Below are 11283 nucleotides of genomic sequence, written 5' to 3' on the forward strand. Positions count from 1 at the left end.
TTCCTAGCCATTGGGTACTGAATCTGGGACCTTGCATAAGACTGAATCAGTTAAGTGCTGGAGATGCAAAGAGGTGGAGGGAACGTTCTTCCATATGTGGTGGACTTGTAAAAGGGTAAACGAGTACTGGGAAATGATCCATAATGAATTGGGGAAAAAATGTTTAAAAGTACTTTCCCCCCCCAAAACAGAGTCCTTTTCATTGGGGATAATTCAGACTGAAATTCCCAGGTGTCAAAAAAGGTTGTTTATGTATGCTGCTACTGCGGCCTGTGTTTTGTTAGCCCCATAATGGAAAAGGAGCGAGGTCCCAACCAAAGAAGAATGACAACTTAAGTAGACTGAATATGCGCAGCTTGCAGGCTTAACATAAAGAATAAGAGAAAAAGAAGTATATATAATTAGAGAAGATTGGAAAGCGTTTGTTGAATATATGGGAAATAACGGTGTACAGCTGAAAACGATATCAGCAATTAAGATCAATTCAACAGTGTAAATAAGTTATGATGGATGCAATAATGGAATACTGAATGGTATAGTTTCTGTAAAACACGCAGGGATTCATGATATGTAAAATGAACCATGGAAAGAGAAGAAGGGAAGTCACGGATATCTTAAGGATGTAAAAATGAGTAAAACAGAAAATTTAATAAAAATTATATATATTAAAATAAAGAATCTGGGACCTTTTAGCTTTTCCACACTGATACCGTGTACAGTGGTACCTCAGGTTAAGTACTTAATTCGTACTGGAGGTCTGTTCTTAACCTGAAACTGTTCTTAACCTGAAGCACCACTTTAGCTAATGGGGCCTCCTGCTGCCGCCGCGCTGCGGCAGCACGATTTCTGTTCTCATCCTGAAGCAAAGTTCTTAACCTGAAGCACTATTTCTGGGTTAGCGGAGTCTGTAACCTGAAGCGTATGTAACCTGAGGTACCACTGTAATTGTTAGCTGTGACAAGCCTGGGGTGCATCCGCTATCTCTGATCCAGGCAGCGTGCTTTCTGTCTCTCTCTGCCTAGGAAAAGGAAAAGTGGCGAATGCAGTTGCAGTGGACGGAGGAAGAGCAGCGCCTCCTGCTGGCCGAGCAGCGCGAGACGTCCCAGGCACAGACTGCAAGGGCTGATGGCTCTCTGGCCAGGGAGGTTGCCTTGGCATGCCAGAGACTCCGGGACCTGCTACCCCAAAAAGCCGGCCTGCCCCAGACGCTGCAAGGGTACAAGTTGGATCCAGCGGGGAGGGAGCTGAATGGCATTGCTTTTGCAGAAACACAGAACTCTTCCAGGGTTGAAATTAGTTCTTGACATTTTATCTCGCCTCCACCAGCCCTAGCCACTTTCTAGCTTCCTGCCTTTCATGGACTCATAGAATGGCGGAGTTGGAAGGGGTCCCTGAGGGGCATCTTGTCCAACCCCCTGCAATGCGGGAATCTCAGCACATGGTTGCCCCATCGCCTCTGTCTTTGTGGTTTTGTTTTTTTTTTAGCTCTGCAACCTGATTTCAGGGGGTGACGAGGCTTTGCTTTTATTTCTCCAAAATAGCTTCACACCTTCCTGTTGTCTGCATATACAGTTTACAGGTTTTTTTGTTTTTTAAAAAATAATTTTTATTGTTTCTTACAAATACAACACATGCTACAACAAAGAAAAAAGAAACAAAATCACAAATCTAAACAAAAAAGAAAATAAAAACATAACAACAAACACCTAAACAACACAAATTAATTGGTTAATTAATCCCCTAACCTCATAAACATATTTTTGACTTCCTGTGAGCCCACCCATCTGAATTTCCTTGTATTTGAATGTAGCAGTTTTCTAATATCATTATTAACACACAATATTCCAATTAAAATCCGATATCTTAACTTTTCTTAAAGTTCTAGATCTCATTTACTTAACTAATTCCTAATTTAATCCTAGGCCTATTTGGTACTTTCAAGTAATTTCTAATTTTTAATATTACAATATTTATTCAAATAGTCTTTAAATTTCTTCCACTCTTCTTGGTATTCCTCTTCTTTCTGGTCGTGGATTCTTCCAGTATGGTCAGCCAACTCCAATATATTCCATCATTTTCATCTGCCATTCTTCCACAGTTGGTAATTCTTGTGTTTTCCATTTCTTGGCTACTAAAATTCGAGCAGCAGTTGTGGCATACAAAAGTAACTTTACATCTTTCTTGGGTAATTCAAAACCTATTATATCCCAGTTTTACTTCTGGTCTTTTGGGTGTTTAAAAAAAATTTGGGTTTTTTTAACTACAATCCCCATTGACTGAAGTGAGGGCAAACCTCAGGTCCAGGGGGCCAAATCCGGTTTCGAAGCCCTTAAAATACTATTTGTTGCTATCAGAGAGTTAGTTGGGCATCTTATCTATGGCCCATGTTTAGCCTGCCCATCCCACCCCACCCCCAAGGAGTTCAGGCACACAGTTCCCCCCCCCAACATGAATGAATGAATGAATTTATTAATACGGTCACAGACCAGCATCAACACACACAATATCACAGATCATAAAAAATATCAGAAATACAAGGGACAATATGAATATAACAAGGCTTTAAATGTAAAAAATAAAATTAATTGTTAGCGTGTGCCCTGTAATTAACATTTAGGGGTTTGAACATTATGGGATACCACTTGCTTCCTGCGATTGATTGCAGACGCACAGAATTTAGCTACATTTAATGTAGTCTTGGGATTCTTGTCCTCTAGCAGTAGTTTTAAACTATGGTATTCCGATTCTTTCCTGGACTTTTGCAAAACAGGTGTGATAAAAGTCAAACGTATATCCTCATAAAGACGTAATAGTACATGTGAAGCAGTTTCAACTTCCAACGAGCCACTCTAATTTTACAGTTTTAATGATTTATTGGTTGCCTTATCGCCTCACCACTGCCCCTGTTTTTCCTAGTTAACGTTTTATTGTTTTACTGGCTTGTTGCTGTGCTACTGACCAAGCTGGCCTCCCCCATCAACAAATGCCTAAAGGAGCGGCTCCCCCCAACATGTTATCCTCACAACAACCCTGTGAGGCAGGCCGGGACAGTTCTGTTCTCTCTTTCAGCCCATGGGCCACCCAGTGATTTTCACAGCCAGCTGGGGATGAGTCCAACAGCCCAGTCGCTAAACCATGGGAGTACCTTGTTTTTCTTCACAGGCTCGTGTTGGCCTGTGGCTTTGCGGCCTGTTCGTGCGTTGCGTTTACATGGAGGAAGGGATTGTGTGAATTTTTTTAAAAAATGTTTTTTATTAGTTTTAACATATAAATTATAAAACATACCACAAAACTTCACCACTTATACAATCTTTTTTTTTGGACTTCCATCAGCACCTCTGATGATCCACCATTTTAACCGCATTTTATGCATTTCTTAAATTCATATTGCCTTTAATTGTCTTAACTAACCCTCCTCCCCTTAACCCATTTTTGCAGTAGTTCCAATAATTCTCCTCACAAAACTTCTTGCAAACCTACAAACGTAGTCGGATCATCACAAATACTTTTCATATAATCTGTAAATTTACTCCAGTCTTCTGTGAATTTATGGTCCAGCCGATTACGAATCCTTCCTGTTAGTTTATCTAGTTCTGCATAGTCCATTAATTTCACCCTCCATTCTTCTTTCGTTGGTAATTCTTCTTGCTTCCATTTTTGTGCCAATAATATTCTTGCTGCCGTAGTTGCATATAAAAACAATTTACATTCATTTCTATTTATATCACTTCCTACAATGCCCAGTAAAAATGCTTCTGGAGTGTGAATTTTTTTTGGGGGGGGGGGTTTGACCTGCTAAGTGACTTCACTTTCCCCCAAAAACCCTGGAAGTCCTGGCCGCTATCTGAGGCTGCCTCTCTTCACCCCCCAAGGAAGCCAGGGCTCTTCTCCTCCAGCCACGCTCTCCAGGCCTTGCAAGAGGTGACGGAAGAAACTCAGCACTACCTCCGAGAACTAAAGCACGAGGCAGAGGCGCAGAGGCACCAGGCCCTTCAGACCCAGAGGGAGAAGGTGAATGGGGTTGAGCTGCCATCTCTTGCCTGGGGGTGGGATATACCTAAGGCAGCCTGGGGGCCGCTGAGCTAGGAGGGTGTGGGATCAAACAGGTTTGCTCCATTAATGATGGGAGAGAAATTGGCTGCCGGCCAGAGCCCAGAACACCAGAGTGGAGTATATAGCCCCAGCTCAGTAGGAGGCAGCTTTTGACACATCCATTCCAAGTGCAGTCCTCTAATTGTCCGGCCAACTGCTGTGACTTTTCTGCCATGTCAGGAGCGGGAGCTGAGGCAGCAGCAGGAGAAGCTTCACCTGGAGAACCAGTCGGCTCTAGATGCTCTGAAGGAGAAACTAGTCCAGGTGAGCAAAAACCACCCCCCGCTCCCAATAGCTCTGTGCAGCTGTGGCTGCCTTCCTCTGGATTTAAACTGCTGTGTTTCATGCAATGTCAGAGGTAAAGGTAAAGGGACCCCTGACCATTAGGTCCAGTCGTGACCGACTCTGGGGTTGCGGCACTCATCTCGCTTTACTGGCCGAGGGAGCCGGCGTACAGCTTCCAGGTCATGTGGCCAGCAGGACTAAGCCGCTTCTGGTGAACCAGAGCAGCGCATGCAAATCCCGTTTCCCTTCCCACCAGAGTGGTACCTATTTATCTACTTGCACTTTGATGTGCTTTCGAACTGCTAGGTTGGCAGGAGCTGGGACCGAACAATGGGAGCTCACCCCGTCGCGGGGATTCGAACTGCCGACCTTCTGATCAGAGAACCCGGGTTTAAAAGAGCACCTATCCACAGCTGCACATGTAAAGAAAAAAAAATGTTCAGCACACACAGCATTTCTTAAAATTATAAAATAGTCAGTGAAGTAAAGCTGCTCTTCTATAATGCTAGAACTGGTGGGAGCAGGTTACGTGGTTCTAACTATGCACTGCTTGAAGAAATATTTTCTCTTTTCTACCTGGAACCTTCCAGCTTCATTGGTGGCCCTGAGGCAGGGATGGCCACCAATTTGGATGGCTTTAAAAGAGGATTAGGCAAATTCATGGAGGAGAGGGTAGTTCCACGGTCAGAAGGAAAGGAGCAGGAGGGGAGAGGTGCCGTTGTTTGGTGGGGCTGAACACATCCCTGTAAGCTGGTGGGAATCTCATTCCAAAGGCTAGGAAGCCATTCCCAGCTATCAGGAGCCCAATTCCTGTCCCATTTGATGGAACATCAGCCAACCATTCCGGACAAGGGTCAGCCACCATCTGTGGCAGCATGGATTGATGCTTGGTTGATGCTTGGTGGCGAAAATGTTTGCCAAGACTGCAAGTTCTGCTGGGGAGTCAGACCATTGGCAGCTCTCCAAGGTTTCAGGCAGGGGTCATTCCAGATCTTCTAGCACCCTTCTTCGTGAAAAGCTCTGCTATTGAGCCAGGGCAATCCGGTTCCCCTTCAGGAGCACCTGGAAGACATCGCCACCTTGCAGAGCAGCTGGGTGAAGGAGACGGCTGGGAAGGAAGACGCATCGCTGCGCCAGCAGCTGCAGAAGGACGGCGAGCAGCAAAGCCAGAGAAGTGTGGCCTCTGGGAAGGGCTGGACATCCTGCCAACTGGCCAGTGAGTTTAAGGAGGAGCTGGAGGCGGAGGTGGAGAGGTGAGGACCCCAGGAGCTATCTGAAAGTACACGTCAATTGGGAGAACAGGTTACACCCATGGTGAGAGGTTTTGCGGTTTCTTTCTCCCCTTGCAGGCGCCTGTCCAGGGACAAGCCCATGGATTTTCACAGGAACCTGGGGGCATCCGGTTCGGAATTCAGACAGTTCTGCATGGTAAAAGGGAAGGGGTGCTTGGGAGGCGTTTGGCAAAGGCTTGCCCCCTTTGGGCAATGTGAGAGTTGGGACCCCTGCTCTGTGCACACTGAGCCACTGCCTCCATGCACCCCTCTTGTCCAGCAAGGCTGCAGTCCAGTGCTAGAGCGTCAGGGAAGGGGTGTAGTTCAGCGGCAGAGCATCTGACTTGCATGCAAAACATCCCAGGTAGGGCTGGGAGAGACTCCATCTGAAATCCTGCAGAGCTGCTGCCAGTCAGTGCAGATGATTCCAAGCTAGATGGGCCACTTGGGTATGAAGTCTGGGCAGCCATCTTGGGGCCACATGTCAGTGGTGGGCGGAGCCCAAGGCAAAAGTGGGAGGGGCAACACGTGAGTTTTTTACCTTTGTACAGTAGGTTAGTTTCCACACTGCCCTCCACCTAAGGGACACAATTGCAGAACAGACTCTATCCAGACAAAAGCACTTGAGGGGGGTGTATCCTTGGGGAGAGTCTGGCAGGTCAAACTGAGCCCTGGAGGGCCTCATCCCTCCTGAAGTTTCTCTCCCCTAGTTAATGACCTCAGTCCTTTCTGCTGCATTTTACAGCTTTTCCTTCCTCTCTCCTACCTGCTTTCTGCAGGGCCGAAATGAATACCTGCACCCCGGCCCACTCTGTTCTCCGGCGCTGAATGCAGGCGGTTTCTCCAGCCAGCGCCTCTTCAGCACCCCAAGACTGCTGCAGCACCTGCAGAGACGAATCCGAGAACTGAGGGCGGAGAATGCCCTGTATTGCAGAGGCAGCACAAGTAGCTATGGCCATTTGCGGGGAGATCTCACCTGCAGAAGCAAGGTAAGAGCTTGTTTCAGCTCTTGGGGGACAGGGGAGTAGAAAGGGCAAGGTCTTAATTCCGCAGGAGCACTGGGGGGGGGGGGACCCACTGAGAATTATTTGGCTTACTGAGAAGCTGTTTCAATTTTTTAAGGCGAGTTTCTAGTCCATATGGGGGAGAAGATATGCTTGAAAGTGGCCTGTGGAGTACCGAGAAACTGAAGATTTTGAATGGCTGTCCATAGCATTTCACAATGGCGAGCAAAACAAAAATTATGCATTTATTTATCTTTTGCAGTCTGTTATTTTACATGTGTGTGCGTAGCATATTGCATTTTCCTGTACAGTGGTACCTCTGGTTACATACTTAATTCGTTCCGGAGGTCCGTTCTTAACCTGAAACTGTTCTTAACCTGAAGCACCACTTTAGCTAATGGGGCCTCCTGGTGCTGCTGCGCGACCAGAGCACGATTTCTGTTCTCATCCTGAAGCAAAGTTCTTAATCCAAGTGCTGAGTTTGGACAGCCATTTGCAGCTAATCTGGTCAATTGTGTGATTGTGGCTATAATTGTGCTATGACTCTTTCATAGCAGGGCAGAGGTTTAAAGCGAAGAGTAACTATTGTACCTTTGGGGGGTGGGATGGCAACCCAAGGATGGCAAAGGGTCCCTAAGAGATTCCTAGCAAGTGGTGATAAATTTGTCAGAATAAGCCTTTAAAGTATCTTTAAAAAATAATAATAGTAGGATTTCTAATCAAATTTTTGAAATGGAAGTAAAAGGAGTTCAAATTGATGATGCTGAACAAGAACTAGACAGTAAGAACTGTTGGATAGTGGAACGGTATCCCTCAGAAGGTGGTGGAATCTCCTTCATTGGATGTTTTTAGCAGAGATTGGGGAGGGGGGCACCTGTCAGGGATTTTCTTTAGCTGCAATTCCTGCATAGCAGGGGGTTGGACTAGATGAGCCTTGGAGTCCCTTCCAATGCTACAGTTCTATCTGATAAGAGGTCTGGAGATGTCAAAACAAGAAACATCCCAAGTCATGTGCTCTCCCTCTTCCCTATAATGCAGGGATAGGGAACCCTTTTCTCCCCCAGTCTGGGTTTTAGTCACAGTGAGATAAGCAGAGTGTGTTGTTGCATTTTATTTCTGGCTTTGCGAACCTGGTGTGCTTTGGATGTTTCGGACTACAACTCCCATAAGCCCCAGCCAGTGCACATACCAGGTGCATGCTTAATTTACGAAGTCAGAAATGTAGTGCAAGACTACTTTAAAGATTACTATTATTTTAATGCGTCATGGTTTTTGTTTTTTTAAAAAAAGTTCACAAGGCTTCAATAAAATGTAGACTTTATTATACATATCAAACCATAACACACAAAATTACCCTCAACTTGTAAAAAGTAGCCGTGCCGTCCTATAAATAGTTTTGTACAGCCAGATATTTCTGAAGTCCTTTTATACACACTTCTTTCTTCAGTGTACAACTGAGTTCAGAGGTTCTGCTCGGATATTCCCCAAGTCAAGGGCTGAATCCGTCTCTTCATCAATTTCTCCAATTACAGCCCTATAAGAAAAGTACTGTATTATAAACTCCTGCAGGTGAAATGCTTCAGCTCTGAAACAAAGTTGATACGCTGAAACAATATTTCTTCCACTCAGCAAGTACTGTATTTTTCCATCTATAAGACGCCCCCATGTATAAGCCACTCCCATTTAAGAAAATGGAGGGAGATACTATCCGTGTATAAGACAAGCCCAGATTTTAAGCATTATTCTAGAGTAAAAAAACATAGTCTTATACACAGAACAGTACGGTATCTTTTTATCCTAACATACAGCACAGAAAAACTTTAACAGGTTATTTCAATTGGTCTACTCTGGACATGATTTTGTTGGATATATAATCTATTGTTATAGTTACTTATGAACTATAAAACAGAGACACCAAAAGGGAAACTTTCTGAAATAATGTCAAGCCAATGAAAGAAGCCAAGATATGTGTGCAGCCTAAGCATCTACAGTAGCTCAGGAGGGAAGAGCATGAGACTCTTAATCTTGGGGTTGTGGGTTGAAGCCCCACGTTGGGCAAAAGATTCCTGCATTGCAGGGGGTTGGACTAGATGACCCTTTCCAACTCTGATTCTCTGATATCCACCTGGAAAAGAATGGATTGCACTTTCATCAGACATGTAAGGTCCTTGACGTCTTTTTGCCAGGTGGAATAATCACCCCATGTGCTGTTCTGGGGGTTCTCCTGACCCCATCAGAGCCAACCTGGGGGACAGAAGGTGAACAAGTGTGTGAATGTAATTTGTGCTGGTGGGACTACTTGCGCTGGACCTAACTAGCACAACTGTTTAGTTGAATCTGGCCCCTTGAGAGCTAAGCAAATGCTTTGCTACTTTAGCTCAGATTGCACTACCTTATTTAAAAGAAAAGGAGGGTGAGGCAAACTTACACGTTATCACCTCTTACAATATACAATCCCAATACTACTTGTTCCACTCCTTGTGAAGAACTGAACACTCTTTCATGGCTTTCATCCAAAATCAAGTTGATGGTCTGATCAAAACCCTTGAGAGTTCCCTTTAAGAAATAAAAATGTAAATTAAAAAACAATGAAGTACTCCAAATTCTCAACATTTATCTCGATTCATAAACACGTCCTAAACACATCACACCACTTGCTATGATAAAGCTTTAATGATTAAAAGATTTTTTAAGTAACCCTTCGGAGGAACTGCCTACACTAAGTGACTTTAAATTATCAATGCAATTCATTTTTCCATGGGTTCTTTTGTCTGGGAAACAGCAGCCTTAAAAAGTAGGAAGATAAGGCTTTTGAGAACAGTGGTCATTGATTTGCAACTTGCTGCCATTGATATAGATAGATAGATAGATAGATAGATAGATAGATAGATATAGATATAGCTATATAGATATATATCTCCTGCAAATTATTCACCTGTTCAACTCTCAAAACAAATTTCCAGCTCTTCTAGGATAGACATATTTTGCAGAAGTAATATTAAGTTATTTACAGCAAGGATCCAGGCAAAATACTCACTTCTAGTAAATTGCCTATAACCACATAGCACCAAGGTCAGTGGCACCTAATTCAGAACATATTTACTTGCTATGTCTGATGAACTATATTACAATTAAACTTGAAGTCCAGCAGAAGCCAAGATATGTGTGCAGCCTAAGCATCTACTTCAAAGTCCGAGGGAAAGGCCATAGTTCAGTGTTTGGAGCATCTGTTTGAATAAAGAAAAGCCCACATTCAATCCCTGTCATTTTCAGAGATCCTTGCCAGAAACCTTGGAGAACCACTGCTGGTCAGTGGAGACAGTACTGATCTAGATGAACCAATGGTTTTACTTAGTAGAAGGCAGCTTCCTGTGTTCCTAAGTGCCACTCTGCTTACAGAACTACTTGTGTATTCCTGTAAATACAACTCAACTGCCTTTAAAAGATCAGGGCTTTATTTTTCCACGTAAGTATAATCTAGTACGAAACATTTCCAATCATTTAAATATTTAAAAACAGGGTAAGACTTATATTTACAGGCAATTCTTACCACGATCATTCGGCCGTCTGAAGTAATTACAGCAACAGTACCTGAGACTCAAGTTAAAGAAATATTTGAAACAACATACATATAAACAACAGGAAAATGAGTTTCCTCTGGATTTAGTGCTTTTTAAGAAGCTGAGTGGGAGGTTGAAGAGGTGTGTAGACCAGGAGGGCACAGAACACAAAGAACTGAGGAAAGAGTGAGAAATTCAACCTCTTGCAATCACCAAAGCTGATAGAAAAGGTTTCCCATGCCCCACCTGTTTTAAGGAATTTTTGTGGGGGGGTGCCCTTGCTGTTGAGATGCAAATCTTAGACTACAATACCATAACTGTCAACCTTCCCTTTTTTTGTGGGAAATTCCCTTATTCCAGCACCGTTTACCACCGCTTTCCCGGATTGTTAGATATCCTGTAGACTGTCCCTGGGACAGGTGAGGATGCCGATCCCTTATTTTCAAGGCTGCTGATACCTTATTCTCAAATTTGAAAGTTGACAACTATGCAATACCCATCAACCCCTAGTAAGTGCAGCCAATCTTGGACCACAATTCCCATTGACCCCGAACTAGAGCAGCCATCTTGGATGATTAACTAGCAAGGGCTGATGGGAGTTGTAGTCCAAAACAGCTCCCGCTTTGTGTCGAACGGGGAGTACCTGTATCCCAAACCTTCTGGAGAAATGGATGGAGGCTGGTTTCAAATGGTTAAAAACCATTTAAAAAAAAGAAGAGCAGCGGAAGTGGCTGCGCGCGTCCCACCCAAGGCAACCCAGCCCACAAAAGGATGGAAATTCTCGCGTGTAACTGAGGAAAAGCAGGAGCGTTAACGCGCAGGCGCAGAATTCCGCTTCAAACCAGTGCGTGTCCCCCCCCGCCCGGTCTCATAATGCAGCGCCCCCCCCCCCGACAGACAGGCCGCCCGCGGAAGGATACGGTTAATATAGTTCTCCAACGCGGAGGTCATGGCGGCAATCCTTCCCGGCTCCCGCTGAATCCAGCTCCCGCGAGGCTTCCCGGTATCTCGCGTGAAAGTGAGCGGAGGCGGCCCCTGAAGCAAAGCGACATCCGGGGCTTCAAGCGGCGC

General features: G+C 44.6%; 2 protein-coding genes across 2 annotated transcripts in view; one reads left to right on the forward strand and one right to left on the reverse strand.

Annotated features, from left to right (window-relative positions):
• Nucleotides 1-6691, forward strand: part of LOC309358868 (uncharacterized protein) — a gene marked incomplete at its 5' end in the record, with an annotated part of 30257 nt that extends 23566 nt beyond the window's left edge. Inside the window, 6 exons of the mRNA XM_081892138.1 lie at nucleotides 1023-1216; nucleotides 3873-4011; nucleotides 4273-4356; nucleotides 5434-5630; nucleotides 5727-5805; nucleotides 6428-6691. Of these exons, the coding sequence (XP_081748264.1) occupies nucleotides 1023-1216; nucleotides 3873-4011; nucleotides 4273-4356; nucleotides 5434-5630; nucleotides 5727-5805; nucleotides 6428-6676 (942 nt within the window). The 3' untranslated portion in view covers nucleotides 6677-6691. The remainder of the gene's footprint in view (nucleotides 1-1022; nucleotides 1217-3872; nucleotides 4012-4272; nucleotides 4357-5433; nucleotides 5631-5726; nucleotides 5806-6427) is intronic.
• Nucleotides 6692-7952: 1261 nt separating this feature from the next.
• LSM8 (LSM8 homolog, U6 small nuclear RNA associated) lies at nucleotides 7953-11274 on the reverse strand. Its single transcript, XM_081892620.1, has 4 exons — nucleotides 11133-11274; nucleotides 10203-10243; nucleotides 9081-9208; nucleotides 7953-8186 (listed from the first exon to the last, which is right to left on the reverse strand). Exons 1-4 carry the CDS (start codon nucleotides 11161-11163, stop codon nucleotides 8096-8098), a joined length of 291 nt encoding a protein of 96 aa, XP_081748746.1. The 5' UTR covers nucleotides 11164-11274; the 3' UTR covers nucleotides 7953-8095.
• Nucleotides 11275-11283: the final 9 nt, after the last annotated feature.

This window comes from Podarcis melisellensis, assembly GCF_964234715.1.
Source record: "Podarcis melisellensis genome assembly, chromosome: 16".
NCBI classification, from domain to species: domain Eukaryota; kingdom Metazoa; phylum Chordata; class Lepidosauria; order Squamata; family Lacertidae; genus Podarcis; species Podarcis melisellensis.

Excerpts from the sequence above, each read along its gene's own strand:
- LSM8 (XM_081892620.1), bottom strand. The coding sequence starts at position 11,163 with ATGACCTCCGCGTTGGAGAACTATATTAACC. Across the intron at positions 9,209-10,202 it reads CAGACGGCCGAATGATCGTG|GGAACTCTCAAGGGTTTTGA; the intron begins GTAAGAATTGCC and ends TATTTCTTAAAG. Across the intron at positions 8,187-9,080 it reads ATTGTAAGAGGTGATAACGT|GGCTGTAATTGGAGAAATTG; the intron begins GTAAGTTTGCCT and ends CTTTTCTTATAG.